Source organism: Monopterus albus, unplaced genomic scaffold (assembly GCF_001952655.1).
Source record: "Monopterus albus unplaced genomic scaffold, M_albus_1.0 scaffold6.1, whole genome shotgun sequence".
In the NCBI taxonomy this organism is placed as follows: Eukaryota; Metazoa; Chordata; class Actinopteri; order Synbranchiformes; family Synbranchidae; genus Monopterus; species Monopterus albus.
In genome coordinates, this window is record NW_018127886.1 from 5,611,183 (window position 1) to 5,632,438 (window position 21,256).

Consider the following 21,256-nt stretch of genomic DNA (forward strand, 5'->3'; position numbering starts at 1 on the left):
GCAGACCTATTTTTGCTTGGTCCTGTTGCCATGGTGACTCGTAATGTCTTCACTCCATTGTTCAGGGCTTTTTATAGTCGCGCTGCACGCGCCTAACTCTGAGTCAACCTACTCAGAGTTGATTAAACCAACTCTTTTCAGCTGTTCTGAAACCGAAAACTCCAAGTTTTCCAACTCTGTGTAAGTCAACTCAGAGTTCGGGTTTGAACTCTGAGTTTGTTAAACCTCCTTCTTGAAACGGGCCCCGGATGTTTTATGTGTTATTGACCTTTTGGGAATGTGTGTGTGTTCATGTGCATGGGTGGTGTATGAACTTCATGCTATGCAGGCTCCCTGCAGTACATGGTCATAATGTTCATAGTAAAAGTGATCATACTGAAAGTACTACAATAAATTTAAATGAAGCAGATAAAACTGTAATTGTTTATGATTATATATAGGCTGGGTGGCACTGACACAACCAAGTTTCACTATAATTATAGCCATAAATAGAAAAAAATAGACATACATAGTGGATAATTTACATGTAATGCTGACAGTATTTTGTGGGTGCCAGTTGGTGGTTGGAGAAAGGAGCATTTAAAAAGATTTTATTTTTTATTTCCCTGAAGGACACCACTGGATTTAGGAAACACAAAGATGAGCTATGTCATGACAATACACTACCCACAATCCCATATTCTGACACATACGATAATTCTATTTTTAGTTACACTAATGCAGTGTTGAACAATCCATTACAAACTGAAGTATCTCAACAACTATAGGATGGATTATCATGAAAGTTGGCACAGATGTGCCTGACTCCTTTAGAATGAACTACAATAACTTTGCTGATCTTTGTCATTTATAGCGCCATCATCAGGTCAGAATTCTGATTTGCCCATTGCTTTGGTTTATGAACTATTGACAACTGTTAATTTATACCTGTTGAACATCAGTATGCTAGCATTGCCACTGTGATCATGTTAGCATTTAGCCCAGAGCATTGCTCTCTCTAGACAGCCTCGCATTGTAGACTCGTGGCCTTCTGCTTATATTATATTATTTGTGCGGGGTATCGAACTTCGATACTTTTATGGCATTGATCGAATTACTTCAATCCCTTGAGTAGTGAAACATGTATTTGTATTTATTGATGTTAATGTTAACAGAACTTAAGGCTGTGTTAAATTGGTTCACTGTTTATGTTATGAAAAATAAAGTGGTACTACGTTGCAAACAGTATCATACATATGCAGAATTCAGCTAATATAATTAATTATATACATTTTTAGCATGTTATCTAGTGTAAAATTTATGAGCCAGTGGAATTGTTGAATGGCATTACACACGAACATGGTAGGAAGATGCATTATTCAATATTACTGTAAATCAGCTAGTAAAAGCATTAAGCACGTGGTGTGCTGTCTACATGTTGATCACCAGTTGTAGGAGACTTACTTATTTATGAGGTAAATAAGCTTCCTGTACCCTAAACCATACTAGGAATAATACTGTAATGGGACAACAGCACAATGTGTCACCAGTAAGAGATTTTTAATGTGAGCATTGGTAACCTTTTGGTGCACTGTTCGGCCACAACAAAGAATGCATATAAATGCCTGAATATGAAAAGTATAAAGACTGAAATATATTGCATTGTTGCATATAGTGCACAAGTGTGCAAGAAGGGCCTGGGTAATATAAAAATACAGTGCAAATAAACAACCAGCAGGTAAAGGTTAGCCAAGTTAGACTGGCTGATGAAGTCATGGGTGGGCCCTGTGTTCATCCACCTCCACCTCCCACAGGAAACTTTTGGAACAGATGGTTGCCTATGTGTGCCAAGCTAGTGGCAGTCCTCCTTGCCTTTTTTTTTTGTCACCTGACTGTCATGCACTTCTATGATGGATGGCTGCAAGGAGCCAATGACCCACTAAGCAGAACAGCCAAAGACCGCAGCAGTGTTTCTGCAGGAGGAGCAGAGCGAGGCAGAGGTTGACCAGGCTGTTACTGTATGCTAGAGACAGAGAGAAGGTAATTTTTGTTGGAGAAACAAAGCCCGTGTTGAGCAATGAGAGCCCAGGAGAAGGAGAGGAAAAATTCCACCCATCCCTCTGTCTTCTCCCCTCCTCCTCCCCAGTGGTATTAATTAGCAGCAGCAGACGAGTGGAGAACAGGAGCCTGAAGGAAGAACAGGTTCATGTCAGGTTAGCCTCTCTCTCTTACTCCTCTCTCATGTACACAATACACACACAAATAATAGGAAGTGTAACAAATTGTAGAAATACCACCTTCTCTTAAGGCCAAAACTTGTTCTATGCTTTAAAACTGACCGAGAATTCACGAAGCCCAGTTTAACACCCAGTTTTAGCCTGAGCACGCCCGCATTACATTTTTAAAAATCCGTTCAAACCCAGACAGACACTCACAGCCCCCCCTCAAAGTGCTGTGAGATTGTTCTCTCTGTCTACACTGGATGCATTTTCAGCACCTTTTTCAGTCGTCTGCCTCAGGTGTGTCTGATGGAACAGATTTGCTTCAGTTTTAATCTATACAGCTGTCTACATCTGTGCTATAATGGCTCACATTTCATTCTTGTGTAACTGTGTCTGTAACTTGTGTAGCATTTTTTTTCCAATATTAAGTAAGCAGTGGAATGTAGAAGACTGCTCTGCTGACTGTGCAGTGCTTTCACTAATGGTCAACACAGTGGTCCAGAGCAAGACTTGTTGAAACTTTAGCTGATATTATCAGGGCTTCAACAGATTCAGCATGGAGACTCCATGGTAGGGGGAGTTCATGTGCACCTCCTGAAAACAGCTTCTGCAGGCAAGGTGGGTAGTTTCATTAGTGATAGCTAGCAGGATTAAAAAGGAAGAAACAGACTACACCAGCATTTTTACTAGAGCAGCTACAAAAAAAAAAAAACAACTAGAGAAGAAGACAAAAAAAACAAGAGCAAACAAACAACAACAATCAAAGCTTTAACCATAAATACAACATCTACATAAAATATGGATTCATTGCAGCTTGTTTCAGATGTACACAGAGACAATAAGGAATGTATTGTTCTTAAAAAAACAGCATGTGTCCCTTTAAGAAGAAACAGCATCTCTGTTTGACCTCTCTCTCTTTACATGTGTACAATTGGTATGAGCAGCTGAACTCAGCTGAAAGTGCTTTCCTTTGTCAAATTGTTTTAGGCTAAATCTAGTTTTTCCACAGGAAATGAGGAATTGACAGAGAGAAGCCTGAAAAAATGAAACTTTGTGAAGAAGAAATATTTTAAACTGCGTCCTAATGTAAAATTTATGAAAAAAAAATATGGAAGAAATAGCTTCCAATTAATACCATGGACTGGCACAAGAATCAGCTGATAGTATAGTAAAGAGACTAAATGTAATTTGCTTGCATGTAAAAGTGGATGTAGTGTTAGGTTATTCTAACCATTTTTTGTTCTGATTCTTGTTTTCTCCTTTCTTTTCTTTCCCTCCCTTTCTCTCTTCCTCTGTTGTCCTCGTCTGTCTGTCTCTCCCTGCAGAATTCTATACGACACAATCTGTCCTTGAACAAGTGTTTTCTCAAAGTGCCTCGCTCCAAAGATGACCCTGGAAAAGTAAGTATTTCCTGAACAATGCAGTGTGACTGAAAAGCTCAGCATGAATTTTGGTGCGACACAATAAAAATGCAAACCTATTTCAGCAAGCTTACAAATTAGGCAGATGCTATAGCGATTCCATTTCACGCACACGTGCGGCACAAGGCCGCATATGTGCACGTTTGTGTACCCAAAGACACCCATACTCACTTGTTCTCTTTCTTTGCCTCGCACACACACTGAGTGTCTGCACTTAAAAGCAATTTGTAACTCCATAACCGGCTGTGCTGAATGCCTAATGCTGCTTTCTCTGTTTTCTGTGGCTCCAATATTGATTCTGCCAAGTAATAATGTGTTACAGGGAGTAATGAATAATAAGTATATGTGGGTACACTCCTTCAGATGTGAGGCTGTTCACGCATCTGTTATGGTTTATTAGGCCCAGTTTCACTCTCTTTCATATTCACACACAATGAGCTTTAGGAAGAAGGAAGCTTTAGATACTGTACGTTTCACCACTGCTGCTTCTGTGGTCAGGAAGCAGAGTTGCCACCACCACTACTGCAGCGCCGCATTGATAACAACAATTTGTCAAGTCCTCGTTTGTGCTGAATCAAAGGAATTGCTCAAATGGGGAAAGTATATAATTACAGCTGATCACTGAAGCTTGTCCTTACAACATTTTTTAAATAAAAGCTCAAAAGTCTGCATTTCAACTCACCATGGGGTTAATGCATAAAGTAATCCACCACTTTTGCAAAAACTGACAAGCCACTGCTTTTCATTGAACACTCAAAACTCTGCTCATTTTGTTTGGGAGGAGTGGTGAGGATGGTGGGGTGTGGGAGGTAGAGGAGGGCCCTTCTCCAGGCTGCGGGGACTTTGGAGCCATTGAAAAATAAATTAGGGGAATAAGGTTTAAATAATAAAAAAAAAAATCCTTGGGCTTGAGTTGAGGCCTGTAGTCTGCAAAGACACAAAGAGCGCGTCTCCCCCGATTAGCCTGACTTGGACCTGACCGGCACCTTAATTCACACCATCGATTGAAGTGGTCGATACCCTGGTGTGGGGGTGGGTTCATGTGTGTAGAGAAGTTGAATGTACATGCTCTATTTGAAGCTTTTGAGAGAGGGGAGAAGCTAAATCATGCATGTGCTAACGTTAATTGGCTGTGTACTGTTCAATGATGTGGGACTGAGAGACAGGGGGAGGAGAAGAGGCAAGAATGGGGGGGGGTTTGACTGTTGAAAGAAAGACCACATGTGTGTATGTATGTATGTGTGTGGGTGGCCTAGATGAACCTCCTGAAATCCATCTGCACCTTTAGACCATAAGGAAATGAAGGTCCTAAAAGCAGTTGATTTCCTCCTCATTCATTGTATGTGTTCATTTCGGAGGCTGCTCTGTCTTAGCATTGTGTATCAAAAGGATTTCAGTGGCTGTTCTGGGGAAAGGAAGCAGGATCATGCGCCACAGAAGAACTTCACCTAGCGAAAACTGATTAGATGGAAGACACAGCTGATATTGTAGACTGGTTTTATTGGATGCGAGGGAGATCTGTCGGCTGCACTTTTTTCTGTTTAATGACACTTTGTTATTCCCATTATGGGGACTGAAGTACCCTCAACAGTATTATTCCTCAGAAGTTAGAAGAAAAAGAGACTTAATACCGTCCATATTTGGAGGAAATACTTATGCATCAGATGGAAATGTGGGATGAATATGACACCGGCACAGATATAAACTGACAGATAACAAATATAACATGTGAATAACATGATATATAGTATATGTTCCAATCTAGCTAATTATTTAATGTGATTTAAAAAAATGACTGTGCAAAGTAGGAACATCATACTCAGCCAGGTCATTATTTACAACAACATTTTAAAGATAAAACTCAGATACAGTACAAACCAGAGTCCAAAAAAGTTGGGACACTGTACAAAATGTGAATAAAAACAGAATGCAATGATGTGGAAGTTTCAAATTTCAATATTTTATTCAGAATACAACATAGATGACACATCAAATGTTCAAACTGAGAAAATGCATCATTTTAAGGGAAAAATAAGGTGATTTTAAATTTCATGGCATCAACACATCTCAAAAAAGTTGGGACAAGGCCATGTTCACCACTGTGTGGAATCCCCTCTTCTTTTTATCACAGTCTGCAAACGTCTGGGGACTGAGGAGACAAGTTGCTCAAGTTTAGGAATAGGAATGTTGTCCCATTCTTGTCTAATACAGGCTTCCAGTTGCTCAACTGTCTTAGGTCTTCTTTGTCGCATCTTCCTCTTTATGATGCGCCAAATGTTTTCTATGGGTGACAGATCTGGACTGCAGGCTGGCCATTTCAGTACCCGGATCCTTCTTCTACGCAGCCATGATGTTGTAATTGATGCAGTATGTGGTCTGGCATTGTCCTGTTGGAAGATGCAAGGTCTTCCCTGAAAGAGACGACGTCTGGATGGGAGCATATGTTGTTCTAGAACATGGACATAGCGTTCAGCATTGATGGTGCCTTTCCAGATGTGTAAGCTGCCCATGCCACACGCACTCATGCAACCCCATACCATCAGAGATGCAGGCTTCTGAATCGAGCGCTGATAACAACTTGGGTTGTCCTTGTCCTCTTTAGTCCGGATGACATGGCGTCCCAGTTTTCCAAAAAGAACTTCAAATCTCGATTCGTCTGACCACAGAACAGTTTTCCACTTTACCACAGTCCATTTTAAATTAGCCTTGGCCCAGAGAAAACGCCTGCGCTTCTGGATCATGTTTAGATATGGCTTCTTTTTCGACCTATAAAGTTTTAGCCGGCAACGGTGAATGGCACGGCGGATTGTGTTCACCGACAATGTTTTCTGGAAGTATTCCTGAGCCCATGTTGTGATTTCCATTACAGTAGCATTCCTGTATGTGATGCAGTGCCGTCTAAGGGCCCGAAGATCACGGGCATCCAGTATGGTTTTCCGGCCTTGACCCTTACGCACGGAGATTGTTCCAGATTCTCTGAATCTTTGGATGATATTATGCACTGTAGATGATGATAACTTCACACTCTTTGCAATTCTTCTCTGAGAAACTCCTTTCTGATATTGCTGCACTATTTTTCGCCGCAGCATTGGTGGAATTGGTGATCCTCTGCCCATCTTGACGTCTGAGAGACACTGCCACTCTGAGAGGCTCTTTTTATACCCAATCATGTTGCCAATTGACCTGATAACATGCAAATTGGTCCTCCAGCTGTTCCTTATATGTACATTTAACTTTTCCGGCCTCTTATTGCTACCTGTCCCAACGTTTTTGGAATGTGTAGCTCCCATGAAATCCAAGATGAGCCAATATTTGGCATGACATTTCAAAATGTCTCACTTTCAACATTTGATATGTTATCTATATTCTATTCTGAATAAAATACTGGAATTTCAACCTTCCACATCATTGCATTCTGTTTTTATTCACATGTTGTACAGTGTCCCAACTTTTTTGGAATCGGGTTTGTATTTATAGTTCATTAAAAGGCTGGATCTATAAACAGTTTAACAGAAGGTTCTGGAGGAAGGAACTAAGAGAAGAACTGAAGCCAGACTTCATTTGGAAGGTTATCACAAAATATGCATTTAGTGACCAATTACAGATGCAAAATAGTCCAAAGTTTTAGAAAGTCGTGCCCATAGATGTGATTTTTGAATGGGTTGTGTTTGCAGCCTAACCAATGCTGGATTTTTGAGGCCCATACTGATATTAATATTTGGGAGTTTTAAAAATTTGATGAAGATATATCCACAGAGTTTTTTTTACATGACTATATAAGTTCTGAAAGCAATCTTGATACACACTTTTACATCTGACCAAGATTCACAAAAGCCTAATTGTAACTGTCGCTTTGTGCGATACAGACCATGTAATGGATATAAGTGATCTCAGAACTGCTTTGGCCTTTCTCTACTGCAATTTCTTGTTACTTCTAAGCAGACATACAGTATATGGAACATACCAATATGGATATATCTGCTTTAAGATAATATCAGCAGATATATCAGCCTGGGAATTTTATCAGTCCAACTCTAATGTGTTCTTGTCATAAATTTGTGAATTTTGTTTAACATGTATAGTTTTAAGCATTGCTGATGTTCAAGGTTTCACTTCATAAACAGTGTGTTGCTTGTTTTACTGGTTAACCCACCTGTTATGTTCATTTCTCAGGAACAGCAGTGATGTTCCTGGGTTAATTTTACCATTACTAACAATTTCAATCACTATTTAGTGCAATGGTGTTCTTTACCTCTCACAGATTATGGTTCAATAAGGATAATGCACTCCTTTTTCATAAAAAATGCAAGTTAAAACTTTTTTTAATGTACAAGAGCTACATATAAAATACATTATTTTTACATGACATTGATTTTTTTAAATTTTATTTTACATTTGGAAATCTCTTCTTTTTATGAAGTGATGTTGATAAATTAACGTGAGACACCTCTTCTGTTCAGGGTTTAATTGACCCGAACAGTATCTTTGCAATATAAACATGCAGGGGGAGGTTGCAAATATGTGAAATGGACCATTTTCATTTTATATGTTGATTATACCTATTAAGACAAGCAGAAGAAGTTTCATACCAATAAAATACGTTTAACACTTGTTTTTATATGTTTTATTTACAATGGGTCAATAACAGGAGGGTTCAGATGACCTAACACATTGTTTTTAAATTAGCGCCTAGGCAGGCTCCTAACCTTTCCTAGTGTGCATTAGTTTGTCCTCCTGTTGCATCACATCTTAGTTGTTGACTGTAACCTGTCTTACTTGTATCTTTGTCACCAGACTAGTTTCCCCTCCGGGGATTAATAATGATGTCTAAGAAGAGAGGATGCAACAAATTACATTTACTCAAGCACCATGTTCAAAGACAGTTTTGAGTTTTGGTTGTAATTTCTAGTTATCTGCCCAACAGTACGATCAGTTGTCAGAACACATGAATAATTGCATCCTCTGTCAGATGTCTTTTTTATCATGGCTGCCTTTGTGCTTGATGGATAAGGTACATTTTTGTATTTATTTTACAAGTAGTTCCATTTTGCCTCCTGTGGTGTTTCTATTTTGGTTTGAAGTGATTTTTTTGAGTGCTTATCCCAGAAAGATAAAAAAAAAGGGTATGAAAGTTAGCCTAAACCTACAGAGCAATTGAAAGCACTGGAGAAATGAACAAACAGAGCAGCTTCTGTCAATTATAAACTGTTTGTCCATCTTCAGGGTTCCTACTGGGCCATAGACACCAATCCTAAGGAGGACACAGTACCCAGCAGGCCAAAGAAGAGACCGCGCTCTGGAGAAAGGGTAGGTAACTTAACTGTGCTTTATCAAATCCTCCTGTTGACATTAGAGCTTGTTATTTTAAAAGCCTTATGATATTATTATTATTAGTATTAACTATACTTTGACATCTCTGAACTAAGTAAAGGCTTAACCGCTTGTTATTTGAGGGATTATAAATCTCGCATTTCTTTTTTTAGTTTTCAAAAAACATTTCTTTAAACTAGTTAACTGTCATCAAAGGTTCAAAGCCCACAACTAGGATGATGGTGCGAGTATTAAAGTCTCATCATGTGAGAAGAAATACGAGCGGAAAAACAAGAGAATGGGAAAATCTACTCCGTACACCTGAGATGCTGCAGAAATCATGAACAGACTGTGTCTTTTTCCTTTGTCCATGCTATAAAGATGCCATTATAGGCCAGCAGGCCATGAGGCTGTCTTTACTTATGACAGAGCAGTGAAACGGTACACTAGACCAGACTCGGCACTGAAGAATGCACATCAAATGACAGTTTAAAGCACTTCAGCAAATTAGCAAATATTTTATCCTATTATGTGTCATTTTTGTGATTCAGTGGTGTAAATGAATCAGTGTGGCCCACGACGTAGGACAGTAGTATGTAATAGTAAGTAGAAAGCCAAGAAGAGAGGGAAATGTTTAGGGGATGCTTCATTTCTACAGAAACCATAAACCATATACTTCATATACTATTACTGTGCGGTTTTTCAGTACATGTTAACCACAGGCTCCTGGGTTTGCTGCTTTGAAGATGTCATAGAAGCAGCAGAAACAAGCTGCAGGATAGATGTATACGGAATACAGAAGTAGGAATGAAAATTGGTTTGGGGAAATTGATTGACACAGGCAGAGGCTATAAATATATGTCACCCTCCATCAACCTGGCAGAATGCAGCTGCTGTTCAGTCATTAACCTGAGGATCTGAATACAGAATCAGCAGAGTGATCTCCATGATGTAGCACAGGTCTTGTATCACCTTTGTTTGTTTGCATCGTTGTTTTTTTTTTTTTATCTCTGATTAATGTATATTGTGCATTTAGTTGCCTGCCTCCTCAGCAGCTGATTAGCAGACTCATAACTAAAAGGCTGTGTATTACATTACAATAAACAAATTCCTTTTGATATTCCAGCCTAAACTTGAATGAGCCAGTATTATACTTTACAATGGAAATAAACTAATAATTAAAGAAGATGCTGTAGCATTGAGTGATACACCAGTACTTGGATGGAATCAAGTGAAGGCGCACCGATTGATCAACGGAGACTGAAAATGGCCGGTTTTCAGCGTGATTGGCCTCGACTGGTCACCGGCTGAGCACTCTGAGATATCCAATACTGTGGCGGTCAGATTTAGAGGCAGTCATGTCCATACTGGCCACGTGTTCACTCCTGCATTGGAAGTGCTTGGTGGACAGAGCGCACAGAGGGGCCTACAGAAACATTTTGGAGTAGGGAAAACTACATCTATCCCCCTTGGTGGTGTTTCAGTCTCAGTTTCAAAGGACTGAAACACCAGCTCAACACTAGTCAGTCAGAACTGATGAAGCCTCTTGGATGAAAGGTGAAACGTCTTCGATCTAGAAATCTAGTCCAGTTGATTTTTTTCTAAGTTTCTTCAGTTTACTATGACCTGGATGACTGAGAATCTGCACAGACATATAGACAATACTAGACTGCTGGTTTTTATGACTTAAACCAGGGTTGAGCATCCAGATAGTGAAATCAGCTGGTACAGTGAACCAAGCAAAAGACCTGCTGTGTCAGTCTATCTGTCAAGGAAGCCCTAATTTCAGTATTCCTGTACCTTTTTATTTTTTACTTCATACAGTACTGTACATGTTTGTATCCAGCAGCTGACCAAATGAGGATTTTCTGAATCTGACTTGGTTTATTATTGAGATGCAGAACAACTGTTCATCTTGTGTCTCTGTCGTTGTTTGTGCATCTAGATCATTATCTTCCTGTCTGCGTGTTTATCTGTTTGTCTGCAACTCTTTCCTATGTCTCTGCCTGTATTGCTGCTTTAGCCTCTTCCCCGGGGAATTTAGACAGGCACCGAGCGGTAAAATGCACAATCGCTGTTGCTCATTGGAGGAAGAACTGAGGTTAAAGGGAGAGAAAGGGGGTAAATATAAAGAAGTGTGAAAGAAAGGACGCAAAAAAAGACATCAAAGTAGAGGGAACAGGAAAAAGTCGAGCTGCAAGGGAAAGGAGGGAAAAGAGTAGGAGGCAGCAGAGGGAGGAGTGAGAAGCTTGTGTTCCAGTTAATTACCACAGAAGGCCCTGGGGCTGCCGTTAGAAATATTTTCTTCACTGAATTTTTTTTTTTTTTTTTACAAACATTAATTAATTCAGAGCCTTGTCATATTGTCTTACATGGATGGGGCCTTCGACCCCTTTTCTTACGCCTCACTTGCACCGCTGGCAGACACACTGTGGGCTGTCACATGGACTAAAAGAGAAACAGGGAGGTTTTAAGTGCTAAGATTTATAGTGGTATCACCATCTGAAAAAAAAGGTGAGCTAAATATGTCATAGTCATAGTGTTTTCACTGGGGTTGTGTTGCACCTAGGATACACATTCAAAGTCTTTAAAGCCTCTTGATGACAGCATCTGTGCAAATAAAAAGATTTGAAGTTGGCAGTGAGGCTAAACGTCAGCTGCATAAATGCTTTGTATAAATGTGTAGACATGAACACTTAGCACCTGCATCTCCTGTTCCCTCAGCATAATCACCCTTTCATTTCCTGTCTGTCTGTCTGTCTGTCTGTCCATTGTCACTCAATTATCTCCCTACCTATTCTTCTTTTTCTACCCCCTTCTTCCACAAGTCTTCCTCGCTCCTGTCTTCTTGTCTTTGTTGTCTTCTTTTTAAGTGCCTCCACCAGGGAACCAACAACCCATTTCACTGGGAGTTTATCATAAATTAAAGATTGTATTGTTACCAACAAATCCTCTTACTGTAAGCAGTTTGAGGAGGAAGGCAAGCTGTCTTGAACCCTGAAACGAGTCAGGCAAGGGGAAAAAACATTTTCCTCAATTTCTTCTTTTACTTTGTTGGTGTCGGTTTACCTGCTCATTGATCTTTGAATAGTTCCTCATATCCTCACACTCAGTGAACCCAACTTTAGCTCTTTGAGGATAAAAGTGAAGTGCTGCTGAATACATTTTACCTGTCTATAATGCATGAGGAAGACTTGATTTATAAAGCACAAGTGATATGCCCACTTTCCAGGTTGTCCGAGTGCCCGGCAATTAAATGAAGCTCACCTTGACTAGTTCACATCAGAGGATGTGACCCTAGCAGAGCACAAGTGAGCGTGGGCATTTTGGACAGAGTGCAGAGCTGCTTTTCAAAAAATCTTTATCAAGCAGGCAGCGTTGGCCTATGCCCCGCTCCAGTTTCACTCCGGTACTGCTCACACCACAAGCGTGATGTGTGCACAAGCCCAATTGAGAATGCATCTGTGTTTTGCACGGTCTTCCAACACTTTTCAGTCAAAAATTGGCCATTGCAAACTCAATAATGGAGTTCCTAAAGTACTAATAAAAAGGAAAATGAAAGGTCATACAGGTGTACTGTATATTTTTTTTATTTAATTAGGCTCATTGATTTGTTTAATTTTACATATACTGCACTCCACTCATATGTTCTGGACATGGTGGTGATTCAGGAGGCTCAGTAAAGAATCATTATAGTTGGATGAATCAGAAGCATTAACATTATCACAGTGTTAACTGTAAACACAAAGCATCAAGGCCTTTTCACCAGCACTTTATTTTGTCATAAAGCACAGGTGTTACTATAGCATTAGCAAAGGCTCTGTTCCAGTAAGTCAGGCAGTATGAGAGTGAGTCTCCATGACCAATTCAAGGACCTGAAACTGAAGCAGCTATTTAAGTTTAGTCACTGATATTATTATTATTATTTTTATGTGTTCTTTTTTACTCTGACGTCAAAAGGCCCATTGCTGATGATGTACTAGAAGAACAGATTGTTTTTCAGTCTTCACTGCTTATTTGGGAAGCTGAAGAAAGAACACTGTATCCCTCTGTCGTGCCCCTCTCACTCTCGTGTACTGTTCCCTTTGCAGGCGTCGACTCCTTACAGCCTGGAGTCAGAGTCTTTGAGGATGGACTGCATCATGTCAGGAGGGGCATCTCCTACTCTGGCCATCAATACTGTAACCAACAAGGTATGACACCAGCTTGTCTTTTATGAAAGATTTGGTTTTATCTGTGCCTGAGGGACCATAATATCCTCGTCCCTCAGCTGTTATTAAAAACGATAGAAACTAGAGCAACAGCACAGGTGCAAGAGATTTATGCCACCGGAAATATATCTTAGAGTGCAGTGCATGTCTGTCGTTTCTTCTGGTCTGATTCTTTTATGGTCAAAGGTAGGAAGCTATTGAAGTGCTGTGGTGGGATAAATGCCAATTGTTTAGATGGTCCTGTATGACGGAGTGATGATACTGTGTTGATCTGTTTGTTAATTTAAAAACATGCTAAAAGATTTCTAACAAAGTATTATAGAAGTAGTATTTGTGTACTGCTGACTGTAGAGCTGTGATGACTTAACATTTAAAGGTATCAGCTTCTCAAATGGGAAGATATGTCATAGTGTGTGGTTTAATTCAAATCTGACAATAGACTTTAATAGTCAAAATGATTAATAAGTTAAACAACAAAAATATTCTGCAGATTTAATGTTAAAGGTGCATTAACTAGGATTTAACACATCGCTTGATAAATGGAAAACAAATGGGACAGGGTGTGGTGTCTCTCAGCTACCTCCCCCAGTGACACTGTGCCACGTTCAGCCCTGTTATTTCAGCTCTTCTACACTGTGTTTTTAAACTGCGGTTCATAAATTAGCCCTGCCTGCCACCCAGCGATGGTTAAAGAGAGCATTTTTCAATGTGAAGGAGCTCTCATCAGCTGCACATCAGATCGCGACCGAAACAGTAGCTGCCAGACCAAAGAAGTTGATTTCCTTCCTCACATTAGCAGTAACCAGAATGTTCTGCTGGACTGACATATTTACTCTTTAGTCAGTAAACAGCATGTTTGTCGCACCCAGGCAGTTGTAGATCATGTCGTAGCTTTAGGAAACAGGGCGGGACGGGAGGCGCAAAGAGCGGTAAGGAGTGATTTCTGGTGTGTTTAGTTTGAGCCTCACAAGAAGTGGCTGAAAAGAAATTAAGAAGAGTACCTTTGATGAAAATAATCAGAATCAGAAGCAGAAGCGCTAGATGAATGCCACCCAGGTGCAAAGGAGAGTTGCAGCAGAGAAGAAATGTGAGGCAAAGCTACTGTCTGATGTGAAAAGGACAAGTGGATGTCAGTGTTCTAAAAAAGAAGATGGTTATTTTAGTCTCCTGGTGATTTGGTTCCACTCACCAAAACGGTCAGATGTTAGAGCTGTAGCGGCGGCTCCTTCTCTGAGTCATAACGCAATAAAAGACCTGAATTAATGTGTGTTTTTTTTAAACATCTCACTCCTCTGCACATGCACACACTGCCTGCCGTCATCAACCAGTGTCTGCACCTCACAAACCAGTAAAAATAAACAGTGGTGATGAGGGTTAGTCAAGAGACAAGAACGTTTCAGATTTGTTGGACATTTGTTGGGCAGAGAAGCTTCAGGTCTCATAACCAAGCATTGTTGTAACAATCTACTGTTGTAACCTTTGCTGCCCTCTTGGCCAGGTCATTCCTGAAAAAGAGATATTCTTGTACACATACGACTCCATCTCAGCTATACAGTCCTCAACAGAGTAAAATAGGATTCAAATTAAAATCAAATATAGCTAAGGGAGCACCCTACCACAAGTCGCGCCTGTGTAGGCAAGCTAACTCACTGTGGTTATTGGCTTGTTGTTACAGCTAATAACCAAAGTAACTAAACAAAATAATTGTCAAAGGTTTAAGAATGACTCTGAGTCTGAGCCAAGTCATTTCAGTGGCAGGGGACCAGAGGAGATACATTTCTAGCAATAGTAACGCAGCCTTTGCTTTCTGAAGTCAAGAGTGAGCCATGTGTGGTTGACTCAAGTTTACCTTTAAGTATGAGCTGCTCGTGTGTGCTAGTAATATCATGTTTCAGGGTCCACAAATTTTACATACAGTTACTTTAAATCGCTGAAAAGTTGAGTAAGATTGTACTTTATTGACTTTTTAGTCCTAATGAATATTCATGTGCTAATGATGTGTAATGGTGATTTTGACAAGTGTATTAGTCAAAAAGCTGTAGTCATTTGTTCTTGATGCTGAGAAGAATGTGCTGAACTTTGTCAAGGCTATAAATAATAGTAACTGTAGCAGGAGTTCTCTCTGCTTTTCCTCTCTCACCCTCAGTGGCCTGGAGTGTTTCAGAAGTCTTGAACCTTATGAAATGACACATCCACGCACCCACACACACAGACATACACACACTGGCTGAAAGGCTAAACTGGGTGTAACCGTCTGTATGAGGGTCAGGGATCAAGCGGAGACCAGGACCTCTGACGCCTGTCTGATCTGGCATGTGTGCACGCACGCACACATTCAGAATGATGATGCGTGTTATGCGACCTCTCCGTCTGACCCCAACCAAAGAGAGACTTTCCACAGCAGCAGCTCACATAACTCTGGGTGTTTGGTCTGGACTTGACAGCTTGTTTAAGTTTTCCATTCTGCACTTTTCACAGATCTTAGCTTAATATGAAACAATGGGATCCCAGTGTTTATAGGAATATGATTATAGTTTTTTCTCACCACCATTATATAGCCACTTACATTTTATGTTACTGTATTTATCCACCAATATATTGAGCATTTGCTGCCTCCAGCCTCTTAAGGGTGAAGACTGGCTGCTTTTCTCTAATTCATTACATTGTAAATTAGCATATTTGAGGTTTAGACTTTTGGTCAGACAAAATTATCAACAAAATAATTAGCTTTTGAAGAATTAGAAATATAGATAACAGTTTGATTTTCTGACAGCAGTTATTATGATACCATCACACTTTGTGCCATCATAGTTTGAACAATGCCATTATAGTTACTGACCCAATCTGTCAAAGCTTCTCCAGTGTTATTAGATCCATGGGAGAAAACGTTGTGCAATTTGACAAGCAAAACAAGAGGGGAACAACATTAGCAGTTACTGATATCAGCATCAAGCGGTTATTGTTTGCAACATTTGATGTGTCACTCAGACAGCAGGTGGAGAGACAACAGGAACAAGCCATTTACCTTCATCATGCCAGTTTGCAGCTACTCTGTTTTAGTCCTGGCTAAAACTCGAGTGGCCTTAGTCATCGCTATACGTTTTGAAACAATGACTCAGCAGGGAGCAGGGAGAGGAGGACCTTGATGATAACAGTGCTGATGCCAACGTCAATGATATCCACCCACATCCAGACAGGTGGTGTCCTGCAGGCAAAGCAGTGCGTCAGAGCCTCTTCAATAACACATTCGCTCACTAATATTCTTTTTGTATTGGAGAATGCCTATGTGTTTCTTATTATATGATTTTAGGAAATTAGAACACCACAGAGGATTTTTCTTGAGAAGGATTTTAATAGTCATCATTGCATCCAGATATTTTGTTTTTACTTGTAATTCTTAGTGAAGGTCTTACTTGTAATTTTTAATGAAGGTCTGCTAAGTCTAAAAATCAAAAATCTTTAATCCTTTCTATAAACATGGTAAGGTGTTTGGCTATGATTTATTTGTAATGCATAGATGTAAACCTCAAACATTTTTTTAAACCACATAATCAGCTCTTACTGCACTGACACGGCAAAGTGAATTACAGGTTCCCTTACTACAGATGTCACCACAACCACTAAGAAGAATGACTCAGGATTAACAATCACCCCCCAGACATACTTTCTCCTGCTTGAAGATCTTCTACAGGATGGAGCACTGTTCCAGAGAACCTTTAATGTTGTCTCCCCCACAGGCTATAATTTCACATTTGTCTATACAATTAAACGTAGCCTGGAGGTAATGCTGGCACACTGCTTCACAAGTACTGATAGCCAAAGGAAACAAGAAAAACACAATTTAACATAAGGCACTGCTTTTAAAGGCTTTGTGATTTGTCACTGTTAGTCAAAATACAGTACAGTATACTTGTGTCTTCACTGGTGCCAAACTCAGTAATGTAATTTCTGTTACCCAGCGGTCTCTGGATCAAGACATTTAAGCACAATCACCACGTTTAAGGATAAAAGCTTAGGTCCTGAGCTTTTATTTTAAGAAGCAGGGCTAATTTGCTTTCAGCAATTTATTTTCCATATTTCCCCATGACTTGCCTCATAAGTTAATGGTGCGTGGGTAACTTCATGAGGTGGGGCAGTGCTCACTTCAGTTTGGATATGAATTGGCAAAGGGACAAAATGAGAGATTCTCTACTGTACCTGTGAATTAATACTGTCTATTGCCTCAGAATGTTGGCTCTTTATATAGTTTACCTTTTATTGGCATGTTAACATGGATCCGGTGTGTGTGTGTGTGTGTGTGTGTGTAGGTAGCACTGTACAACCCTGAGGCAGAAGGCAGTGAGAGTCCTGGGAGTCTGGGTGGCAGCCTGAGCAACAGTCTCTCAGAGCAGAGTTTGGCGTCCGTCAACCTTAACAACCTGAACACTGCCGTCAGCAGCAGCAGCAACGTACACAGCTACACACCGGTAAGACCTTCTCCTTAATTTGGGTGACAGTCTAATGATGGCTGCAGGATAATTTCTCTTTTCTTACTGTATGTCTGTCTGCATGAGGACAGCAGACCTGAAGCTGCTTCAGGCTTGGTGCCATGTTTTAGGACACTTCAGCGGGGCCAGTGCTTTCTTCCCCAAATGTTAAACTGCCAGCATTCAAACTAAAATGATTTGTATTATATGTTCTGTGTTCATTTAATTCTGATATTCTGGATGATTCAATCACCAGTCCAGACACTCTCACTCAGTACAGAAGGTGTCTGCTGCACCCTTAGACTGAGGAGGTGGTAACCAGCTAATGACATGTACGCTGGATCTACAGTACACTGCTCAAACTCTCATTTTCTCTTCTGATGTTCAGACTTTTCAAGCAAATTTACTGTCAGTGGTCCTTTGCAGAGCACACTCAGCATGCTTAGATAGTATTATTCTGTACAGCAGCACTGAAGTTCTTGTCTTTTTCAACCAGGAAAAAACCTTTCATTTTCTGTTTTGCTCACTTCATAAATAATTACAAAATTGTGGCTAACTATTGTTGTATTGTTCTTGTTTTACTTTGAGATGCATAAACAAAAACTGAATACGAGTTGGTGTTTCCCATCGAGAAAATACGTCTGCAGCCCTTCAGGGTCAAACGCCACAGAAATACACACACAGACACAAGTTTGTTGTCAGTCCTCAAGAAGACTTTACGTTGACTTACATTCACTTCCTAAAGACTTACCCTAACCCTTATCCAAACCTTTAACCAAGTTGTCACCCTAAAATTCACTGATTGACATCTGGACTTGGCAGGCCACTGACAGACTGAGACATATTTGGCCATATTTTGCACTAGCTGTTTACGTGACTCCCCACCCTATCTGAAGAACGGCTTTCAGCCCAAATAATAGCAGCAAACTGACCTGTAAACTTAAAGTGTGACGTTTCTTTGGTTAAAAATTAGATGACTTGTTAATTAAATTGGAACCAGGGAAAAATGTAGCATATACAATATCGAAGAATTAAATAATTTATATTTTGTCAGCCTTATTTCTAGATTAATTTGCCAAAGATGCTTCAGTGATGGCCAAAGTACTTATATTCAATACTTAGTACAACAGTCTATAAATTTTCCGCTACATATGCTGCATTCAAAATCCCTCTAAAGTAAAATTACAGCTCCTTTGACTAATAAGTTATTATATAAGTTGTTATATAATTTCTGCAACACAAATCTGTTCATTTTTTTCATAATCTTTTTTTAAGATTGAAATATAAGATATTTCTACCTCTTTGATTCTTTAAATGTGAGAGGTTAAATAGAGAAATGCATCTGCTGGAACTGCTAACAACTCATTAACATCTGAAACGCAACAGCTTTTTTTTATAACGTCACAAACTAAATGTGGTTTGGAGCTACTACTTTAACGTTTAATAATGCATTTTATTTTATTAGCTTAATATTTTTAATTTGAAATTCTTATCTAAAAAGTATGCTGTCATTATAGCTGTCTAATAAACATAGTGGAGTAAGAAGCCCAGTTTTTCTCTCTGAAATCTGGTAGAGTAAAATTATAAAGTAGCAGGAAATAGAAATAGGTAAAGTACAAGTTAGCTCACACTTTTATATAAGTTCAGTAAATGTCACTTTTGGCTTCTTCCCATTAGGGGTCTCCACCGCGAATCATCACACTGATGATTTACATGTTGACATTTGGCACATGTTTTACGCTGGATGCCCTTCCTGACACAACCCTGACTCGAACCCAGGCCGCAGCGGCGAGAGCACTGCGCCCTAACATTTGAGTATAAGTACTACATTTCATTCATGTTCTCAGGGGATGAACCGCTGGAAAAACCTCTGTGTAACATTTTGATATCTTCCCTTGTAAATACCAACACAGACTCAAATTGGACTTGAGCACTGATGACTCTGACTTGGACTCAGGCCCAAGCATTGACTGCATTTGGACTCAGAAGTTGGAGACCATAATAATAATAATAGGCCATAATAATGTGGCATAAGATACTGATATTAAAACCTGTTTGCCCACACCATGCTGTATCTGTATCAGGGGCTCTGCCTATTCTTTGGCGTCTCAGACTTGACTCAGACTCGAACACTGGGGACTCGGGGGTCAACTCAAACTCAAGGTGTAGTGACCCGACTACAACACTGCTGCATAATGCAGTTTAAAGGCCTGTCTCGACCTAACAATATTTGGCACATATTGTACAGAGGCTCTGAAAAATTCCAAGTCTTCATTATTTTCCCTTGTAAAAGCTGCTCACCTTTTTACCATCAATCTCTTTTTCTCGCTCACCTCCCACCTGCGTTAGTGAAGGTCAGTGCAATCTCATCTCGTTAACCTCTCATTTCTAGAGGCCACCTTTTGTTTTCCTGCTCGCCGCATCGCATCCTCCACCCCTCGCCCCCCTCCTCCGCCATTGTTTCAGACCTCATCTGTGGTCCAGTCCGGTGGGATCAGGGTTGGTTCTGCCTCATTACCTGGTGCAGGTGATACCCTGCTGACTGATGGTGATTACTGGTGGCATCGCTGGCAGAGATCTCAAAGGCACCATGAGAGTCTGCCATTACTGGGTAGAGGTAGATGTGTGGGGGATGTGTCATGTTAAGTTGGCTTGTGTTTGCGTAGGCACACTGATCACAGTAAATTGCTTGTGTTTGCTGGGTGGATGGTGAGGAAGATGACAGCTGGGATGAGATGATTGAGGGTGGAGGAAGACAAGCTGCATTCACAATATGAAATAGAAATCTGAAGTACTGTTTTTTGCTTTTGTGTGTTTATATGAAAAGAAATGAGTGCCAGCAAAGATTTCCTTTTAATTGCATGAAACTGAATTTGCTCTGATCATCATACTGAATGACTGAAGATTTGCAGAATTAATTAATGTGAAAATTGAATTTGAACGGCACTGAAATGAAATTTAATTAAATTCTTTAAAACAGAAAGTGATTATTATTGAATTTTATCTGTCTATCTATTTTGCAAAGCAGCTTCACCAATTAAAATTCAGGTTTTCTATTAAACTTACTTTGTTTCCCTGTGGGTTGACTGACAGGTATCAGCCCACTGCTGTGCTGACATTAGTGGCCTCACACACAGGATTAAAGCATCATCCTTAGTTCAAATTGAAGTTTTAAAAAGTGCATTTCTATCGAATGTTGTATATCCAGTGAGTGTGTACTGTATGTCCTTGTCCTGTCTCGAACACCAAGCAGTCCATATAAGTATTAGGTGCTCATCCCATCTGGATATTAAAACACTGAGGGACAGTTTGTCTCCACTTGTAGAGATTTATCCTAGAGTGTCACGTGATCAGCCACGCCTCCAAACTAAAATGCAATAAAATTCACATAAAAGTAGCAATACCACAGTGTAAAAACACTCTGTTACAAGTAAAAGTCCTGCATTCAAAATGTAAAAGTACACAAGTATTAGCATCAAAATATACTTAAAGTACCAAAAGTAAAAGTATTTGTTATACAGATTAGCACATTTCACACTGATGTATATTATATTGTTCAGGGTAATAGGTGGTGATGTATTGCTGGATGTCCCAGTGTTTTACCTGGACACTCACTGACTTCCCCCCTTCCTTTTTGTGCCTCTCTG

General features: G+C 39.9%; 1 protein-coding gene across 1 annotated transcript in view; it reads left to right on the plus strand.

Annotated features, from left to right (window-relative positions):
- The window catches only part of LOC109968981 (forkhead box protein J3-like), a 54,692-nt gene that overhangs the window by 22,985 nt on the left and 10,451 nt on the right, over positions 1-21,256 (plus strand). The window contains exons 4-7 of the mRNA XM_020615600.1: positions 3,527-3,601; positions 8,846-8,929; positions 13,024-13,125; positions 17,451-17,609. Coding sequence (XP_020471256.1) covers positions 3,527-3,601; positions 8,846-8,929; positions 13,024-13,125; positions 17,451-17,609 — 420 coding nt within the window. The remainder of the gene's footprint in view (positions 1-3,526; positions 3,602-8,845; positions 8,930-13,023; positions 13,126-17,450; positions 17,610-21,256) is intronic.